Consider the following 20,546-nt stretch of genomic DNA (forward strand, 5'->3'; position numbering starts at 1 on the left):
TTGTAGATACTGAAACAATCAGTAATTATATTGTCCTTTGTTCTACAACTTGAAACGTTATACCCAGGCCAATGCCATTAAATGGATACAAGCGGTTAAAAACTTGGAAGTCCTTTAAATAGCCCTATGTTCAGCAGTGGACGTCCATCGGCTGATAATGATGAGGATGTTCTACATCTTCTTCTTCTTTTTTCTTTTCTTCCTGGGCCTTATCCGCACTTGGCCACTAAGGTTTGGCCGTTGTACGTAGGTCCCTTCGGTGCTGGTCCCCGCTGGAGTCACTCCAGCCAACGGAGCTCGCTCCAGAAGCTTAGAGGGCCGCCCAGGTCGCCGAACGCCTCATGGAGTGTTGCTGGGGATCCAATGTGTGCTGCGCGTTGTTCCGATACACCTCTGCATCTAAGCATAACATGTATCGGAGTTTCCTCTTCCTCCATGCATGCTCTGCAAAGAGGATGTTCTACATAACGGAATCGTGATTTTTCAGATAGAACACCAATGCATCTAGCAGCGGAGAACGGACACGCAGCAATCATAGAACTGCTGGCCGACAAATTCAAAGCGTCAATATTCGAGAGGACGAAAGATGGCAGCACTCTCATGCACATCGCCTCGCTGAACGGACACGCTGACTGCGCGATGATGCTGTTCAAGAAGGGCGTTTATCTCCACATGCCAAATAAGGTAATACATAACTTAAAAAATTTGCAGTATAAAGAATAAAGAATGATCCAGAATGAGCCTTTGCAAGCAGCGTGCTGAAGCCGATGAAATCCATAAAAAAATAAACGTCACGCGTCTCCTTGACATCGGCATATACAAACTTATTTCATAATTTTCGAAATTCAACACTAACAACAATTATGTAAATTAATATAATAATCAATAATTAATTAATTACCAATAAAAAAAATTCCATCTTATTTCTTTAGTTTTTGTGAACAGTTTTTAAAATATTTAAAGACGCCATTTTTCTTGAGTAGGTAATATTGAAAATTACTGACGTGATGCTTCATGTCGTACTGACTCGAAAATGTATTAGTTTTCGAAATAAGCATCTGGAATGATTACATCGACATGTCCCAATTATTTGCCTATTACTTATTCTTTAATCTGTGTTGTAGTACTAATACTTGATAGGAAGCAAAGCCCATCTAATGTTCGGAAAAGAATAATCCTCCCAACCAATACCACGGCGGCTAATCCCATGTTAAGATTAACCATGTACGCAGGAGATTAAGCACAAGTGCACCCACTATTCTCTCACTTTCATAGTCCGATAGGAAGTAAGACCGACACGACTGGTGAAAGATCAGCCTCAGGAGCGACGGCAAAACGTTCTCTTTTTTTATTCTTTATAAGTTAGCCCTTGGCCACAATTTCACCTGATGGTAAGTGATGATGCAATCTAAAATGAAAAAAGGCGAATTTGTTAGGGGTAGGATAAAAATCCGCACCCCTTTTGACTTCTACACGACATCGTATCCAAACGCTAAATCGCTTGGCGGTACGGCAAAGATGCGGGTAGGGTGGTATCAATGGCCAAAGCCTCCTAACAGCCAGACCTGGACCAAGCGATTTGGCTGAAATTTGGAATAGAAATAGATTTTACTCTGAATTAACACATAGGTCACTTTTTATCCCGAAAAAATCCATGGTTTCCCGAGATTTGCGAAAACTGCTGATTTTGATAATATGAATGTTGGTTACTCTTTCACGCCCTTAGATTTTCTAGATTAACCTATAGGCTACTTTTTATCCCGGACAAAATCACGGTTCCCGTAGGATTTTTGAGAAACAGAATTTAACGCGATTGGAGTCGCTGGTGCAGTAATAAGAGTTAAAGTTGCAACAAGGAATGTAAAAACACTAACGTGTGCCAGAGTTATAAGTATTCACTTATAACTCTCTCAAAAAAAAGGTTGGCAGCCATTTTCCTAGAAACTGGCTCCCCTCACGAACGCCCTTGGAAATAAGGAAATGAGCTCATAAGTTTGTGTAAACATAAATCACTTTAAATTCCACTAGGTAGGAGTATGAAGTCGCTAAATATAAGTAGCGAACCCTTGGTATAAATCGTTAGATGGGTTAAAGAACGCACAATTTTATGTCATTATCCAAAGACGTGCACGCACATCTTATCTTAGTACGTAACAAGCGTATGCTGTGAGTGGACGTGGACCTGAAACAATATTTACTGTTTTTTTCATTTTAGTCCCTTCGTGTTTATTGTGGAAGTGTAAAAACATGCCTCAACGTGAATAAATAGAAATGTGTTACGAGTGATGACGTACTTAATGTGCGAAACCAATAACAATTCCGCGACGCTTTGAGGCCCATCTAACGATCTAGGATCGCTGTAGCGATCTACACTTTTTTTCTGTAAAAACTATACAAAAAAGTGTATTACAAATTCCGGCAGACGAAAATTAATTACAAATTCAGGCAGACACTAATGAATTACAAATTCAGGCAGACAATTACAAATTCACAATCTGTTGAAAGTGTTAACTAAATGCGCTAGGCGTATCAATAATAAATTGAATTGCTTGTAGGACGGTGCGAGGAGTATCCACACGGCGGCGCGGTACGGACATGTGGGAATCATCAACACGTTGCTACAGAAAGGAGAAAGCGTTGACGTCACTACCAATGTAAGTTTTCTGCTGGTAAACTTAAATAAGCTGACATTAATTCCTACTAAAATCTTCTTTGTACAAAATACAAAAAAGGTTATAGGATACTTTTATCGCGAAAATAAAATCTTATGGGGGTGAATAAAATCTTATGGGGGTATTGAAAGTTTGTATGGAAAGTCCTTCATTTTTAGTTATAGTTTTTCAAATCAATTTCAATCATTATTTATTTACAGACAAAATCAAATTTGTCCATAAATCATGAAAAAAATACATAACATAATGAGATTCAAGAGTTCTTAAAATTCTACCCCTAGGGTTGAAAAAAGGATTGAAATTTTTATAATATAAATTATCCATGTTTTGAGTTAGTTATAAAATGACTATTGGACTATTTAAAGTAATAAATCATGCGAAAATAGAACTTGCCAGACTATAGTCTCTAATTTTGTCGACCTTTATGAACAGGACAACTATACGGCTTTACATATAGCAGTGGAGTCCTGCAAGCCGGCGGTAGTTGAAACACTTCTCGGCTACGGAGCGGACGTGCACATACGAGGGGGGAAGCAAAGGGAGACTCCCCTACACATCGCAGCGAGGATACCTGATGGTAAAGTGACAATCATACTGCTGGACTATAAAGTACACAATTTCTTTTTAAGGGTTACAGACAGACATGCTGTCATAAGAATAGGGTACTGACTGTCTGCAACTTTTAGATTTGAATAAATTTATTTTCTTTCTTTCTAATTGTTTTGTTTATTTCGCGAGTGCGTGTTTCGACACACGTCTATCTTTCTCTTTCCATAGTATCGTGTTAGACAGAGAAAGATAGAGGTGAATTCTTACAATTACCTTAGAATTACAAAACATTCTTACAGAATAGCCCTGCTGAAATCGAAGTGAAAACGAAGTCCCAAGTTATAGCTTGACAAATTCGCTCTTAACACTCACGATGGTCTGCGCGGGCCGGGCGGGGGGTAGCGATGCCCCGCTGGCACGACTTCACACCCGCGGAGTGTCATCAACGAACTTCCCTAGATATAATTGCCATTTAAATAATTAATTAGTCACTACTATAGTTATTTAACATCAAGTGGCAGTTGTTTTTGTTCGTATGATCATCTAACATGATAATTTCAATGATATTACGTAAATAACGGTTTTTTACTACTATACTAATGTCACTTTACATAAAATGACGATAAAAGATTGCAAAAATGAAAATACGGTGGAAAACGATGTAGTGACTCTTTATTTGAACGCTACTCAGTTACACTGAAATACATTATTATATAAACATCATATTATCATGTAGAAGTATATTGATTTTTATACAGGGGTATACCTGGGTCCTGGGGCCGACGTTGTATGGGCCGGTGGGCATTCACCTTTATATTTGCGGACTGTTAAAAATTAAATATTACTAGAAGACACCGCGCGGTTTTATCCGAGTGGTTCCCGTTCATGTAGTAAAAAAAAAAAGATAAAAAAAACTCGGGGAAAATGTTGCTTCCCAACAGTGAAAGAATTTTTCAAATCGGTTCAATAGTTCCAAAGCGTATTCAAAACATACAAGTATAAAAAAAAACAATCAAATCTTTCCTCTTTATTTTTTTTTCCTAAAATAACTTTCTTCACTATATGTAAAGTAACAATATTATTTTTACGACTTCACCAAGATAAGGTTTCGCTTTGAACTCCGACCCAATTCCAGACTTTCATATCTATAACGTCTATAACGTCTATAACTCCGGAAGTTTCGCGTGTTAATGTGAGACATAAAACACATTCGCATTAAAATATATGAATTTCTAACCTCCGTCGACGTTACGGTTATTGCTATTAGCCGTTTTATTATATAACTGCTTCCAAGTTTTCTTAATGATTAGCTTAGATTTAGCTCGTAGGAGGCTTCCACCGTGGCTAGTTACCACCCTACCGGCAAAGAATTCAGCGTTCCGGTACGATGTCAAGTAGACACCGAAATGGATGTGGATTTTCATCCTACTCCTAACAAGTTATCCCGCTTCCATTTTAGATTACATCATCTCTTACCATCAGGTGAGATTTTAGGCAAGAACTAAATTAAAAAAAAATATATATATACATAAGTATACATTTACCATATATGAAAAAAATATTAGGGGTTCCATCGTGATCCTATTTAAACCGTTTACAAGGTTTTCTTGTAGAAGGAACGAGTTAGAACTTAAACTCCACCACGCTTCTGCAATACGGGTTTATGAGTTTAGGGTGATAATTTTGATCAACTATAACGGTGATCATCAGATTTAGGTAGCTATCAACTATTGCAACTAACCCATTTACACGCTCGTCATTCGTAACACCATCGTCATCTTATTTCCGAAATTACATTAATTTTCCATTATAATATTCAGGACAGGCATTTAATTCACTTTGAACATAATGTTTAAGAAACCTTAAATTCTGCTATCCATAACGATACTTAGACATGAAACCTGTTGCATTAAATTAATTACGCAAATTTAGCAGCTGCGAAACTGACCTACGAGTACATCAGGAAATTTTCTTTATAATTTTAATTTATTATTTGGCCATTCTTTTGTACATATTGTACGTAATTTTAATTTTATAATGTTTGAGTTAAGTTAAACATTGTTTCTTTTTTATTCTTCGGTTGTTAACTAATTTTACAAAAATGTTTAAAAAAACACATTTTTTAACCGTAGGAGATAAATGCGCATTGATGCTATTGAAATCTGGAGCCGGTCCGAACAAGGCAACCGAAGATGGTATGACGCCGGTCCACGTGGCGGCGCGATACGGCAACCTGGCCACTTTGGTGCTGCTTCTAGAGGATGGTGGAGACCCACTACGGAAAACAAAGGTTTAACTATGTTTTTATTTAAAGTTTGGAGAATTACGTTTACTTGTTGTGTAAAATAACAGGTAGAAAATATTTGTATACACTAAACATGATACATCATTAACGACCCATATTCAATTCACTGTTGAGTCTCCTCTCAGAGCAAGAGGGGTTAGGCTAATAGTCCACCACGCTGGCTCAATGCGGATTGGCAGACTTCACATACGTAGAGAATTAAGAACATTCTCAGGTATGCAGGTTTCCTCACGATGTTTTTACTTGACCGTTTGAGACACGTGATATTTAATTTCTTAAAATGCACATAATTGAAAAGTTGAAGATGCATGCCCCGTACCGGATTCGAACCTACGATCTGAATCGAAGATAGAGGTCATATCCAATGGACTATCACGGCCCACAAATATGATACAACTTTATGATATTCTTTGCAAAAATGATTATCCTAAAATTCCATTTTCTAAAACAAGAGACTAACGTAGGATTTAGACTTATTATGTTCATTTGCGGTCTTTCTTTCTTTAATTTGTTTGTATCTCATGACTGTTATAATAATGCACTTTTAATTAACAGACTGGCGAAACGCCACTTCATATGGCATGTCGAAGTTGTAAGCCCGATATTGTACGACATCTAATAGATTTCGTTAAAACACATAGAGGTGAAAAGGTTGCAACATTGTACGTAGACTCAGTCGATGAGGATGGCGCCAGTGCTCTACATTTTGCTGGTCAAATTACGAAAGAAGAAGTCAAAGTTGCATCCGCAGATAGAGAAGTAGTTAAATGTCTAATGCAGAATGGTGCTGAAGTAAGTCTGCAAACGAAACATAACCAAGAAACCGTGTTTCATTTTTGTGCAATAGCAGGCAACAACGATGTTCTAACAGAAATGATTACCGATATGTCAACTGTCGATGTTAGTAGAGCGCTAAATAAACAAAATTCTATTGGATGGACACCTTTACTGATAGCATGTAATAGAGGCCATATGGAACTTGTTAATACCTTACTATCAAATCACGCCAGAGTAGATGTATTTGATATTGAAGGTAGATCAGCTTTACATTTAGCTGCTGAACATGGGTTTTTACAAGTATGTGATGCCTTACTGACAAATAAGGCTTTCATTAACTCTAAAGCAAGAAATGGGCGAACTGCATTACATTTAGCAGCTATGAACGGCTATGCCCATTTAGTGAAATTTTTAATAAGAGATCATAATGCTATGATCGATGTTTTAACATTAAAAAAACAGACCCCGTTACATTTGGCAGCAGCGAGTGGACAAATTGAAGTCTGCAAGTTGTTGCTTGAACTAGGTGCCAATATCGATGCAACAGATGAATTAGGTCAAAAACCTATACACGCTGCTGCACAAAATAATTATTCAGAGGTAGTTCAGTTATTTTTACAACAACATCCAAACTTGGTAATGGCAACTACTAGGGATGGTAATACGTGCGCACATATTGCCGCAATTCAAGGATCTGTCAAAGTAATAGAAGAGCTAATGAAATTTGATAGAAATGGTGTGATATCCGCGCGAAATAAACTGAATGATTCTACTCCTCTGCAATTAGCTGCCGAAGGAGGTCATGCTGATGTAGTAAGAGTTTTAGTCAGAGCAGGTGCTTCTTGTACAGATGAAAATAGAGCCGGTTTAACTGCAGTTCATTTAGCGGCTGAACATGGCCATACTAATGTATTAGATGTTATGCGCTCTACTAATACATTAAGGATATCTAGTAAAAAATTAGGTTTAACTCCTCTGCACATTGCTGCTTACTATGGACAAGCAGGTAAGGTTTATTTACAAAAGTTAGTGTATTCTTTTCTTGAAAATTTAACCCTCTAATTTATTTTTTTTATGTAGAAACTGTTCGTGAACTTTTGTCTTTTGTACCGGGTACTGTAAAATCTGAGCCACCAACTGGAGTCTCATTGGTGCCGATCTTGGGAGCTGAATCTGGTTTAACCCCTCTACACCTTGCTGCATATAATGGAAATGAGAACGTCGTACGGTTATTATTGAATTCTCCTGGAGTACAAGTTGATGCTGCAACGACTGAAAATGTAAGTCAAAATTAAAACAATTTTGTAATTTTCTTAACGTGTACAACTGTATTAATGAGTTTATAAAAAAATGTCTACTTTTTTACTTTCAGGGTTACAATCCGCTTCATTTGGCATGCTTCGGAGGGCACATGTCAATTGTCGGTTTATTACTAAGTAGATCAGCAGAATTACTTCAAAGCACTGACAGACATGGAAAAACTGGCTTACACATAGCATCTACTCATGGTCACTATCAAATGGTTGAAGTTTTACTTGGACAAGGGGCTGAGATTAACGCAACAGATAAAAATGGATGGACACCTTTACACTGTGCAGCAAAAGCTGGACATTTGAATGTAGTTAAGTTGCTTTGCGAATCAGGAGCATCACCTAAAAGCGAAACAAATTTGAATTGTGCGCCAATTTGGTTTGCGGCTTCTGAGAATCACAATGACGTCCTTGAATACCTCTTGCATAAAGAACACGATACACAATCACTTATGGACGACAAAAGGTTCATTTATAATCTGATGGTGTGTTCGAAGAATCATAACAACATACCAATCGAAGAATTTGTGCTAGTTTCACCAGCGCCAGTTGATACAGCGGCTAAATTATCCAATTTATACATTAATTTATCCACCAAGGTATGCGTGCTTTTTATATAAATAATTATCATTTTCTAATCTTATATTATAAAAGAGTACATCAATATAAGGGGTTTTGCTGTACCACGAGATTACACCTGCGTCGACCCCGTTCCCATAAGAACATTATGATCCCGAAAGAAGAACAGTAGCTTTTGTATAATTTCAGATAATTCATTTATCTCTGTGCTAAATTTTATTCAAATTCGTTTAGTCGTTCTTGAGTTACAACTGGTGTATATCCCGACTTTATTTTGTATATTATAGATTATTATTTATGCGAATCGCCAACTCGCATGCCCAGCGTGGTCATTCATGGGCATTAAGTACCTTGTACCCTTTTATTGTATACCTGTATAATTAGTTATTCAAATAAATATTATTCTGCATGTTATTAATTCCAACAGGAAAAGGAGCGTGCCAAGGATCTTATAGCAGCTGGAAAACAATGTGAAGCGATGGCTACAGAGTTGTTAGCTTTAGCAGCTGGAGCAGACTCGGCTGGACATATACTCACAGCTACTGACAATAGAAATATAGAATTTTTAGATGTACTTATAGAAAATGAACAAAAGGAAGTCATCGCCCATACAGTCGTTCAGAGATATCTTCAGGTAAAAAATAGGTAACTTCGTCTACTACAGCAATAGCTTCCTTTGGCAGATTTTCAATTCTTCTGTTACTTTCAATCCTTCTTTACAAACACGTGTTACATTACATTTTTCATTTCAGGAACTCTGGCGAGGGAGCCTCAAGTGGACTGGCATCAAAATTATGTTCCTTTTTTTCGCGTTCATAATTTGCCCACCAGTTTGGGTGGTGTTTTCTCTTCCTTTAGGGCATAAATATAACAAAATTCCTATAATTAAGTTCATGTCGTATTTAACGTCGCATATTTATCTAATGATATTGTTATCGCTAGTGGCTATAACGCCTATATATAATTCTATATTTAGAGAAAGTTTAGTACCTAGATGGTATGAATGGATACTTCTTATTTGTTTGAGTGGTCTTTTACTTTTTGAATTAACAAATCCTAGTGATAAATCAGGTTTAGGTTGGATAAAAATTGCAGTTTTATTATTAGGTATGGTCGGAGTGGCCACTCACGTAGTTGGGTGGATTTTTATATTACCTAAATATTGGCCAACTTTAATGTATTGTAGGAATCAATTTTTTGCCTTATCATTTTTATTAGCATGTGTTCAAATATTAGACTTCTTATCCTTCCATCACCTCTTCGGTCCCTGGGCAATCATTATTGGTGACCTAATGAAGGATCTCGGAAGATTTCTTGCAGTTTTAGCGATATTTGTATTTGGATTCTCGATGCACATTGTGGCATTAAATCAACCGTTTAGAAATATATACAAACCGGAAGATAACAAATACGCTAGACAAGCAAGAAGAAGACTGTTTTCCGACGGTAAGGACTTGTTTTCTATTATTACCATCATAAAATTGCCTCTATGTTCTATATATATCTCATTTGTTTTCAATGTTCTAACTACTTTATTTATACGATAACAATTTTTATTTACAATGCAACCAATTTCATTTACTAATTATTACACGGTAGATAATAATCTTCGAATGAAGAGACAGATAACTGTTACTCCTGGAGAATCTTATCGAAGAAAACAAGGTTCAGGAAGTCGTAAGTCTGTGTTAGCAATAGACATGAAAAATATTCAAGTACTACTATATTATTTCGCATAAACAACATAAACTCATACGATGATTGCATTTTATCGATGTGCTTGTTTTATTTTAATTCATTCGCTTGCAAGCTTGGATGTTTGCCACCATATCGAGAATGTTATCATCGTTGACCGATAACTTTTATTTTATAACCATTTTGTTTTATTTCGATTGACCGTTGCAACAAACACAAGAAGTGTGTGGAATGAGATAGGTCCATGTATATATACACAAAACTTACCGTGTTTAATTTTTATAGCATGTCTTCATTGTAATGCCGGAATTGTCATAAAATATGGCAAAACTTTAATGTTAGTTTTAGATTATAATTACTTAATGCATTTTCTATCGTATCATCATAGAACTAACAATAATGACACAATGAAAGTTCAATAATAATACTATTTTTCAGATGTAAAATTAACAATAGAAAATGCATTTCGCATCACAAGGCTAGTTTTTTAGAGGAATGAGTGGCCGACTTCACCGCATTAAATGGAGCAAGTTTGATTTGCGCATGGCGTGTCTGGCTTTTGTCCTGCGTTTGTTCACCGGCGTCTTGAGGTACCTTAACTCCGACATGTTTGGCTACTGTCGTCGATGTGGTGTCATCGTTGCGCTCACGCTGTCCTTGTCCGACACGAGTAGAGGGGATTGGGGTAGATTGATGCAGGCACAAGACAAACTTTCAACTATTCGATATTACATGATCAAAAACACTTTTGAAGGTACACCGTACATGTCTACACAAGTCAATCTACCTCATAGCGCACACGATTATAGTTAGTGGACTTGATATAATAGATGTGGTTTTTTTGGTTGACATACCAAAGTTTCTGTTTTGAGTGTAGAGCACCGCCTTAATTGTTAATGAATACTGTCTACGAAAAATGGAGGGGTATATTGATGCTGATTCTATAGTACATTCGAATTCACAAACTGTTTACTATACAAAATTCGGACATTAAACTCGTACAGTTAAAAAGACAACCTGCATTAACCTACCCCTACATGAAATAGAAAACAGAATGTGGTCCATGTTGAGTATTGTCTTCTAGCGACGCTAACACCGATCGGAGCCATGGAGAGATTGTTCTTCGCCCTTTTCGGCCAGATTACTTTGTCAGACCTTAACTACGTGTCGAGTTTGCGACCTCTGTGGACTCAGCACCTCTTCAAGTTCGTCTTCGGTGCCTACTTGTTGATGTCCATCGTGGTGCTCGTTACGCTCCTTATTGCGATGATGTCGGACACTTATCAACGCATACAGGTAACTGCCGTCAACTTCACTTCGATTGTTCACAGTGACTATGAACCCGTTGTATTCCTTCGAGCTCCTGTTCTTCGCGGTGTTCGGCCAAACGACCACGGAGCAGACGAGAGTGCACAGGAACGATAGCAACACGCAGCCTGCGTGGACGAACTACTTGTTCAAAATCGTGTTCGGCATCTACATGCTGGTGTCTGTAGTCGTACTGATCAATCTGCTCATTGCCATGATGTCAGACACGTATCAGAGGATACAGGTACCGTACACGTGAACTGACTTAACATTAGCTTACTTGGTTACAATTTGTAATCTCCAACACTTCTGCCTTAATTAAACACGTTTTTCAATCAATTAAACCCAATGTTGTTAATTTATTGAGAGCTAAATATTTTTAATTATCATAATCTGAATTCTTTAAAAAAAATTACAAAAATTTGATGGTATTCACGATGAGACATGATGAACAACATGCAATAATAACTTTTACTATAAGTATAAAAATATGCAGATTGTATGTTTTAAGAGTCTACATATCAACATTATCTAATAATCCATTTTCGTTTTAGCCATGACCCATTCTTCAGTTAGTTTTATGTTCTAAATTACTTCAACCTTCTACTATAATACGTTTATTTGTTTAGTGATAGAGCAGTTCACTTTTGAAAATATCTCTAAATACATAGTTTCTATCACACAAGTAAACTTTTAAATATTTAGTTTTTTTTTCATACTTTAGGCGCAATCGGACATAGAATGGAAATACGGTCTTTCTAAGCTAATCCGCAACATGCACCGAACCAACACCGCGCCGTCGCCGTTAAATCTTGTCACCACTTGGCTTATGTGGCTTATACATCGGTGTAAGGTAAGTTTACAAACTTATATACCTATCTTAGGCTAAGAATTGTAAATAATTGAAAAATTAGAATTGTCAATAAAAAAAAAATCAAAATAAAATATTATTTATAAAACACAAAAAAAATTAAACCAAACGAAAGTTTTTGAACAAAATTTATGGATGCTAAAATCTTCTGCTAAAATCAAAATTGCGTCATTTGAAATCGGTTCTGATAGTTAATATATTTAATTAATGAATCATAAAACCTACTATTATGAAATTTTAATATTGTTTAATACAATGTATTTTTTTTAACTTCAAATCCAGCCCCTAATTTAATTACTAAAACTTTATTATTATGAAGTAGTAGTAACCGTTAGAGCAAATACTTGTCTATATCTATTACATTATTAAGATATTAAAATCGAGTGACTATACTTTGAACTAAACTAACAAAAATCGAGTAAGGGCGATCAGAAACGATCATCAGAATACAAAAATGTTTTTTAAATACATATGTGTTATTGATGATTCAAGATATTTAAATATTGTACTGATACAGGATCGGCTAAACAAGAAGAAAAGACCTAGTTTGGTACATATGATCGGACTGCAGCGTCAAGATCAGATGAGTGCCAGATCTAAAGCCGGCGCCAAGTGGCTATCTAAAGTTAAAAGAGGACAAGTTGTTCCTAAAGGTAAAACAAATAAATTACACGAAATATTAACAAACATTGGTACTGTCGAAACAGATGCATATCAAATATTGCGACAGTCGAAATTTTTAAACCGTAGAGTTACAAGGCCTAGTTCCTTATATTATAGTAGTATCACTACTTACTTATAGACTTGACTTCTCAAAAGTGCTTGTATAGAACTTGAAATTTTATTTGATTTATCTTAGACAAGGTTACTTTACAACTTTAAAATTAAGTAAAGTCTTAAAAAGACTGCTATAATTGCAATATAAAAATTGATAAGCCAGAATTCGTTGTATGCAAATAAAACTGACTTATCATTTTCAGATTCAACACGTCTCTCAGTTGTCCACCTTAGTCCTCTAGGATCACAAATGAGCTTCAGCAACATGACACGAATAGAAAACGTAGTAGACTGGGAAATAATCGCCAAGAAGTATCGAGCTCTGATGAGGGACGAGCCAGAAGAGCCTGCAAGTAAAGAAAACGAATCAGATACTGTCGACGATGAATCAGAGATAGTTCCAAACAATATCGCCGCGGCTCCACCTTGAGCGAATTATAAATGTCTTCTTGGAGATTCAAACTATGGAAGTCAAATAAATGGAACAAGTCAGGTTGTATATCAAAGATTTCGGATTAGAAAAGAGGTGGAAAGTATTCAATTACTGCAATCAGCGTTGAGCGATAATTTAATAATTTTTAAGGTTAAGTTAGCATTTTATACTTTGAGAAATATGTGTTCTTGAAAATATTTATGAAATAAATGTAGTGCAGTAACAATCCTTTTAATGTTGCAAAATAAGAAAGTTTGTATGATTGGGTGTTTATGATTTGGATGTCGATATGTTTTGTATTTGTATTTATATGATATTTATTTTATCGTTTTATGTCTGTTACTACTTAACGCAACAATGATTGAATGAATTTGTACAACAAACATTTGTTTGGCAAACAGTCATGTAATTTCAGTATCATGTAAACAGATACATTCTTACGACGCTCATGTTGTTCCATATTTGTACTAGTTTAGGTACAAGATACTCCTTTCAGAGGGAGTTCAAAAACAGGAAGTAAGATATTTCTACATAATTATTTATTGCCTATTTTTGAGAACTACTTTTCTACGATTATATGTATATATACCGTACAATACTTTCGCGTAATTTAATTATATGTTCTCATAAGTAACGAATCTCTTACTTTTACTCTATCTATATTTATCTCACTCAATCAATCAATAAATAAATGTATTTATTTATTTATTAAATATACTCTTATCATCGTACCGTATTATATATTATTTATAAATATGGTGCCTATAACCTTCCTAGAAAACCCCTCTGGCTAAATTCGTGCAACATAATTATGCAGTGTGACTGAGTGATGTTTCGATTATAGTTATTGTGACATCTGGATTTGACATAGATTCTTGGAAATTTTAGTTTTTAAAAACCTCAGATTTTAATAAAATTGCTCACTATTCATGTTTATTGTGTAATTTTTAATTGTTATCGTATTTTAGGCTGGTTAGGCATTTCAAAACGATCTATCTATCAAATCAAATTAATAAAAATAATAAATTAATATTTTACCTATCTGTTGCTAATTTCATAATAGGTTAATATTTACATTTTTTTTTAAATTTAATGATAATGTACAATGGCTTTTGCCTAGAATAACGAGCCCATAATTCGGTTAATCTTGTTTAATTTAAGAGGTTCCAAATCATCATGAGATCAACTCCTTTGTATGTCCGTTATCAGCAAAACTAAACCTACTCTAGTCTTTGCCCAGACATCCTAACGGAGAATGACAAAAATTTAATAAAGGCAAAAGTTTGTGCGTAATCATGTAGCTTGTAACACTTCCACACAAAACTAGAGAGATTTAGACGAAATTTGACACAGAGATAGATTTTAATCTGAGATATAGTATATGATACTTTTTGTAACCCGGAAAACTAAAAAGTCCCCTTAGGATATTATAAATATCTAAATTCATGCAGACGAAGTCGCTGGCATAAGCTAGTTTTGTATAAAAGCTTATAATAACAGCTTTTTATTAAATAAATATTTGTTGTATTATTATTATTTTGTAATGTAGTGCAAGGTGATTATATCTAACAGTTTTTTTGTGTTGTGTTTTATTGTATTGTTAATCTCAGAAACTGCTGGACCAATTTGGCCTTAGAATGAAAAAAAATTAAAATCGGTCTAGTGCAAATAAAACATTTTTTTTTTAATACTCAATTTTAGACGATTCCATAGTTAGTTTTAATGACTGGTATTGGAATTAGGAAAATTGCATGTGGATTAAGCGTATCATAAATCCATTATTCGGTACAATCTGCACTAAATCTCCGCCTTTATGTTGTTGTATGTTTAAATATTAAGATGAATGTTTTGTAATTTGTATGTGTGACTTTGGAGGACGTATTGTGTACCTATTAGTTTAAAATAAGTTATTTTAGAGTTGTATAGTAAATAGTATCGATAAATGTAATATAATAAAGAAGAAAATCTATGTCTAATAGAACTACCACGTCATGTAAATTAAATATTATACCTAGGTGACGTCACTGACTTATATTTATATAGATACCGCAAGTCGTCTTTCCAAGCGTGCCCCAAAAATTAGTGCCAATCGTCATTATGCCGCGCTTGATTAAATTGCGTCCAATTTTTGGTTTTTAATCGAAGAAAATATCAATCTTATATCTTTTTATAATAACAATCATTTATCATACCTGCAGGACGCATGGCGATAAAGACAATTGTTATATTTAATTTTTGATATGGCTAAATAGTTTTCGGCAGCTTAAAAATGACACGATTGGATTTCATTTGAACGAAAAGCGGCGTCTAAATAAACATAAGTCCGTGAATGAAATTAAGTTTAAAACGAAAGTAGCATAGTAGAATCGAATATTTTTTCAATAACAATATGTCAATGTAAAGTGTTGTGTATGCGATAATAATTAGAAATGATTAAAATGTGAAAATAATAATTAATTAGAATCGAATTGAACATATAAGTAATAATAATAACTAATGTCGAAAAATAAATGTGTATTTAATAATTTGATTCTAATAATATTTTTGTAAATAAATGATGTTGTTTTATGTACTACTTATCTACTGTTTCAAATAAAACTCGTGCATTTTGTGGAGTACTTCATTTAATTTTCCCTGGCGCAGTTGGTAGTGCTCTGGTTCTCAATACGGAAGCCCTGGGGTTGATTCCCAGCTCGGGTAATTTTACATCCTACCGCCAAAAACGTATCGCCAAGTGATTAAGAGCGTTTTCAGACTAGCGTTTTATACGCACGTATGTCACTACTAGCGTTCCGCTACGATGTACCTACGCGTAGAAAAAATTTTCCCACACGCACATTCTACCAATAGATTCATTTGAATTTGACGAGTCCAACACCACCTCCGGATTATTGGTAGCACCGGCAGTAGATCAAGTTGCCGAATTCCAGGATAAACAAGTCCTTCCCCCTTTTTTCGGACATCAAATAAACCTATAACATTCCAGGCCAACTCGCTCGCTCTTTCTTCCAGCTCGATCAACTTTTCGTCGGACCTTACAGCGTGCGTTGTACGTTTCCAGATTAAGGTTGGCAAGGAAATCTGCTACTACGTACGGTTGTGAGACTTGGCCGGCTCTGATAAGGCATGTGCAGGTACTCCGAGTCACGGAGACGTTAGTTACGATGGTTGTAACGTCACACGTAGTGACCGACAACGTAACGACACTTAGCCTACTGTGGATAGGCTCAATCATACAATACATCGGAGATAAGCTGCAGGAAGTCCGTCTTAGATGGTACGGTCACAGATGTCTGAACATCGCAGTCCCTGGAGCTAAAGACCGAGGCCGCCACAAGAAGCGCTGGCTCTACATCGTACACACATTGAGAGCCAACAAACTTAAGAAGTCGGATGCACAAGATCGGGCAGAGTGGGGGAGATTATGTAGCGGGCCCCACATAGAGGGACCACGCTAGGAAGAAGATGATAAGGGTAAAAGAAACAGCAGTGTTCCAACTGAACTCTACCTTTAAATTGGTGGTAGGTAATGGTTGGTGTATGGTATTATGGGTAGGTATTATAAGCCGTTATAGCGCAATGGATATGACCTCTGCCTCCGATTCCGGAAGGTGTGGGTTCGAATCCGGTCCGGGGCATGCACCTCCAACTTTTAATAACTTCCAACTCCAACATAAGAAATTAAGTATCACGTGTCTCAAACGGTAAAGGAATAACTTCGTGAGGAAACCTGTATACCAGAGAATTTTCTTAATTCTCTGCGTTTGCAAAGTCTGCCAATCCGCATTGGGCCAGCGTGGTGGACTATTGGCCTAACCCCACCCATTCTGAGAGGAGACTCGAGCTCAGCTCACCGAATATGGGTTGATAACGATTATAACCCTGTCCCTGGGCGGTCGCCCAACCGCGTCCTATTTTAACGCCGCTCCTTGCCATCGGGATATATGATTGTAATCAATACACAATAATATAATAATGGTTATTACGAACACTCTGTACCTATGTAGATAAAAAGAGGTATTAATTATCAATACAGTACATTGCACAATATTCACATCTGTTTTATTGTCAGAGGAGTCAAATTGAATATTGATTCGTATTAACAATCGTAGACACCTGTTTAACTTCAGTTAAATGACATTTTCTGTTTCATTTTGTTGTAGAAATCCTTGGGAATATAAAAACGCGTTTTATTTTATTATTCAATGTATGACTGACATGGTAGCTTTTGACTGCGGTTTAGGATTGTCACGGTTTATAATATCAGCTGGCCTATTCACTATTTTGGTCTTTATTATCAACTTAATAAAATAAACATCAATTCAATTGGCAAAATGTCATCAATATCTTCTATATGCAAGAAATTTATATACAAACTGGATAGCATAATGGAAAAATCATCATTCTCAACCCATATTCGGCTCACTGCTGAGCTCAAGTCTGCTCTTAGAATGAGAGGGGTTAGGCCTATAGTCCACCACGCTGGCCCAATGCGGATTGGCAGACTTGACACACGCAGATAATTAAGATAATTCTCTGGTATACAGGTTTCCTCACGATGTTTTCCTTCACCGATTCAGACACGTGATATTTAATTTCTTAAAATGCACACAACTGAAAAGTTGGAGGTGCATGCCCCGGACCGGATTCGAACCCACACCCTCCGGAAACGGAGGCAGAGGTCATATCCACTGGGCTATCACAGCTCTGGGGAATTTGGTATAGGTATCAACATATTATTAGGAGCAAATAGGAGAGGCGCCATAATTGGATCTCGCTCCATTTTAAAATTTACTTTGGGCCGGCGCTGAGGATAACCCCACGTTGACAAAAAGGACAGAACGTAAAAATTTCTAGAGCCGGGTGTTGAGTGCTTAGGTCATTTCACTGAACCAGTTCAGGGATTTGTTCAATTCACTAGATTTCTTTAGGGAAAAGATAAAATCGTGTTGTTAGTTTAACATCCTACGTGATTTGACCAAATCCCTGTTTTTATCATATCCCCATCTAATGATAATTACTGCGACAGATAAATTATATCATCGGTATATTCAAATAAAAAAAAACATTTGATAAGTCCCTACTGAAAAAAAATTTATGCTGAAAATTCAGGTTTGGAAAATCGATCTAAGTAATTATTCTGTATCTGTACCTCTATACCTACTGTTTCGTACGTAATCGTTGTGTATGCATACAAATTAGTTCCACACTTGATACAAGTTTATAAATAAGAGTGCCAATGTATACAAAAAGCCATTTTTTGTTATTACCAAACGACAAAATGTGGATCACCAATTTAATATCGATTTTATTCGTATCGTTTTGTAAGTAGTTTTTTTTTTGGTTTCAAATGTTACAAATTGTATAGCTATTACATTTCAGATAACAAGTTTTATGCTACATTCTAAAAAAAGTAAAATAGTAAATAATAGAATAAGACACTTTTCGGCTGATGGGAGGCTTCGGTCGTGGCTATTTCCCACCACACCAACAAAGACCGCCAAATGATTTAACGTCGTCGATGTCGTGTAGAAACCAAAAGGGGTGTGGATTTTCATCCTACTCCTGACAAATTAGCCCGCTTCCATCTTAGATTGCATCATCACTTAACATCAGGTGAGATTGTAGTCAAGGGCTAACTTGTAAAGAATAAAAAGAAATCATTTAAATTTTCACGTCTCAGGTGCCAAACACACAGCCGTCAACGGTGCTAGCCTTCGTTGCTACGGCAGGTAAGAGTTATGTTATTTTTTTACATCTTCTCTATGCTATAGCTTGGCAACTTCGTTCGTAACACTTCCGATAGGCAATGCGGGCCGGGCGGCGTGTAGCGATGAATGAAAACGCGACGACTGATCTCACTTCCCCGCACGCACGATTTCACACCCGCGCAGTCTTTCCCCTCGTCGCCCGCATATCATGGGAGTGCTATCAACGAACTTGCCAGACTATACAGTAGAAGATCCGAATTAGAAACAACCTTAACTTATCTTAATCTTTTTAATTCTTGAAAAGTGTTTTATATCAATTTTTTTTTTATAAATTTTAATAGTGATTTATTTTATAACGTATTGTATTTTGTATTTTATTAACATTGTTAAAAATTAGAAATAAATCACCGTCATCATCATCATGTCAGCCGATGGACGACCTGCAGGACATAGGCCTTTTGTAGAGACTTCCAAACATCACGATACTGAGCCGCCTTCATCCAGCGAATACTTGCGACTCGCTTGATGTCGTCAGTCCACCTAGGGGAGGGTCGACGAACACTGCGCTTTCTAGTGCGGGGTCGCCATTCCAGCACCTTGGGACCCCAACGATCATCGGCTCTTTGAACAATGTGCCCCGCCCATTGCCACTTCAGCTTCGCGACACGTTAGATATGACGGTGACTTTAGTTCAAAAATAAATAATTGACAAAAAAAAAACCGTTAATTTTCAGCAACTTCGAAACATATTCAGTATACAGTCTAGATGAACCGACCGGTTACCTGACGTCGCCTTATTATAATAGAAATGCATGCACGATCTTTCTCGCGCCTGGTTTTGAACACAAACCTAAGGGTAAAGCTGTGCAGACAATAATGGAGGCGGGTTTGGCTATATCCATGAACTCCTGTCTGTTGGAATGGGAAGCTGAAGCGTCCAGTGGTGACATTGGTGATATAGCGTTACCGAGAGCTGCACGTAACGCGAAACGAGTAAGTGCCATCATTTTATGTCTAAAGACCCGCTACAGGTAAGGTCTCCCTCCTTATAGGAGTGGGGGTATACCAGTGGCGTAGTGTGCCTTGGAGGACCCAAATAAAGGGTAAACATTTCTCACAAAAGAACCCGAAAATGCTTTCTTAAAATAAATAATAACAGTGACTTAACTTAACCTATGTAGAATATTTTCAACTTTTGGGTGCACGCTTAACCCAGGAAAAAGAGATTGCTTTTTGACTTTTGTAATTTCTGAAGAATAACTCTATATAAGCAGTTTTTTTACTTGTTTTTTTTCTGGGAAGCACCAAGTTCAGTGAAATTGTGGATTGTATTTTATTAATGTTTGCAATTAAATGTTTTTAAACGTTTACGTTTACGTTTTAAAGGGGTTTTAGTCCAGGGACCCCGTATCATTGATACGGCTGATACGACTACGCCCCTGGGGTATATTTATTTATATCTAGTAGTTCACCACGCTTGCCCAATGTCCCCGATATCTTACGTCACCTTGTAGCCTTTTTAAAACACGATTTTGGGACTGATACACTCAGGCCAAAAC

General features: G+C 36.4%; 1 protein-coding gene across 1 annotated transcript in view; it reads left to right on the forward strand.

Annotated features, from left to right (window-relative positions):
• The window catches only part of LOC112053230 (serine/threonine-protein phosphatase 6 regulatory ankyrin repeat subunit B), an 81,241-nt gene extending 65,350 nt beyond the window's left edge, over nt 1-15,891 (forward strand). The window contains exons 7-19 of the mRNA XM_024092592.2: nt 488-684; nt 2,556-2,654; nt 3,105-3,249; nt 5,354-5,511; nt 6,082-7,309; nt 7,384-7,583; nt 7,676-8,212; nt 8,620-8,826; nt 8,945-9,638; nt 11,219-11,439; nt 11,920-12,048; nt 12,584-12,719; nt 13,047-15,891. Coding sequence (XP_023948360.1) covers nt 488-684; nt 2,556-2,654; nt 3,105-3,249; nt 5,354-5,511; nt 6,082-7,309; nt 7,384-7,583; nt 7,676-8,212; nt 8,620-8,826; nt 8,945-9,638; nt 11,219-11,439; nt 11,920-12,048; nt 12,584-12,719; nt 13,047-13,273 — 4,178 coding nt within the window. The 3' untranslated portion in view covers nt 13,274-15,891. The remainder of the gene's footprint in view (nt 1-487; nt 685-2,555; nt 2,655-3,104; nt 3,250-5,353; nt 5,512-6,081; nt 7,310-7,383; nt 7,584-7,675; nt 8,213-8,619; nt 8,827-8,944; nt 9,639-11,218; nt 11,440-11,919; nt 12,049-12,583; nt 12,720-13,046) is intronic.
• Nucleotides 15,892-20,546: the final 4,655 nt, after the last annotated feature.

Source organism: Bicyclus anynana, chromosome 9, assembly GCF_947172395.1.
Source record: "Bicyclus anynana chromosome 9, ilBicAnyn1.1, whole genome shotgun sequence".
NCBI classification, from domain to species: domain Eukaryota; kingdom Metazoa; phylum Arthropoda; class Insecta; order Lepidoptera; family Nymphalidae; genus Bicyclus; species Bicyclus anynana.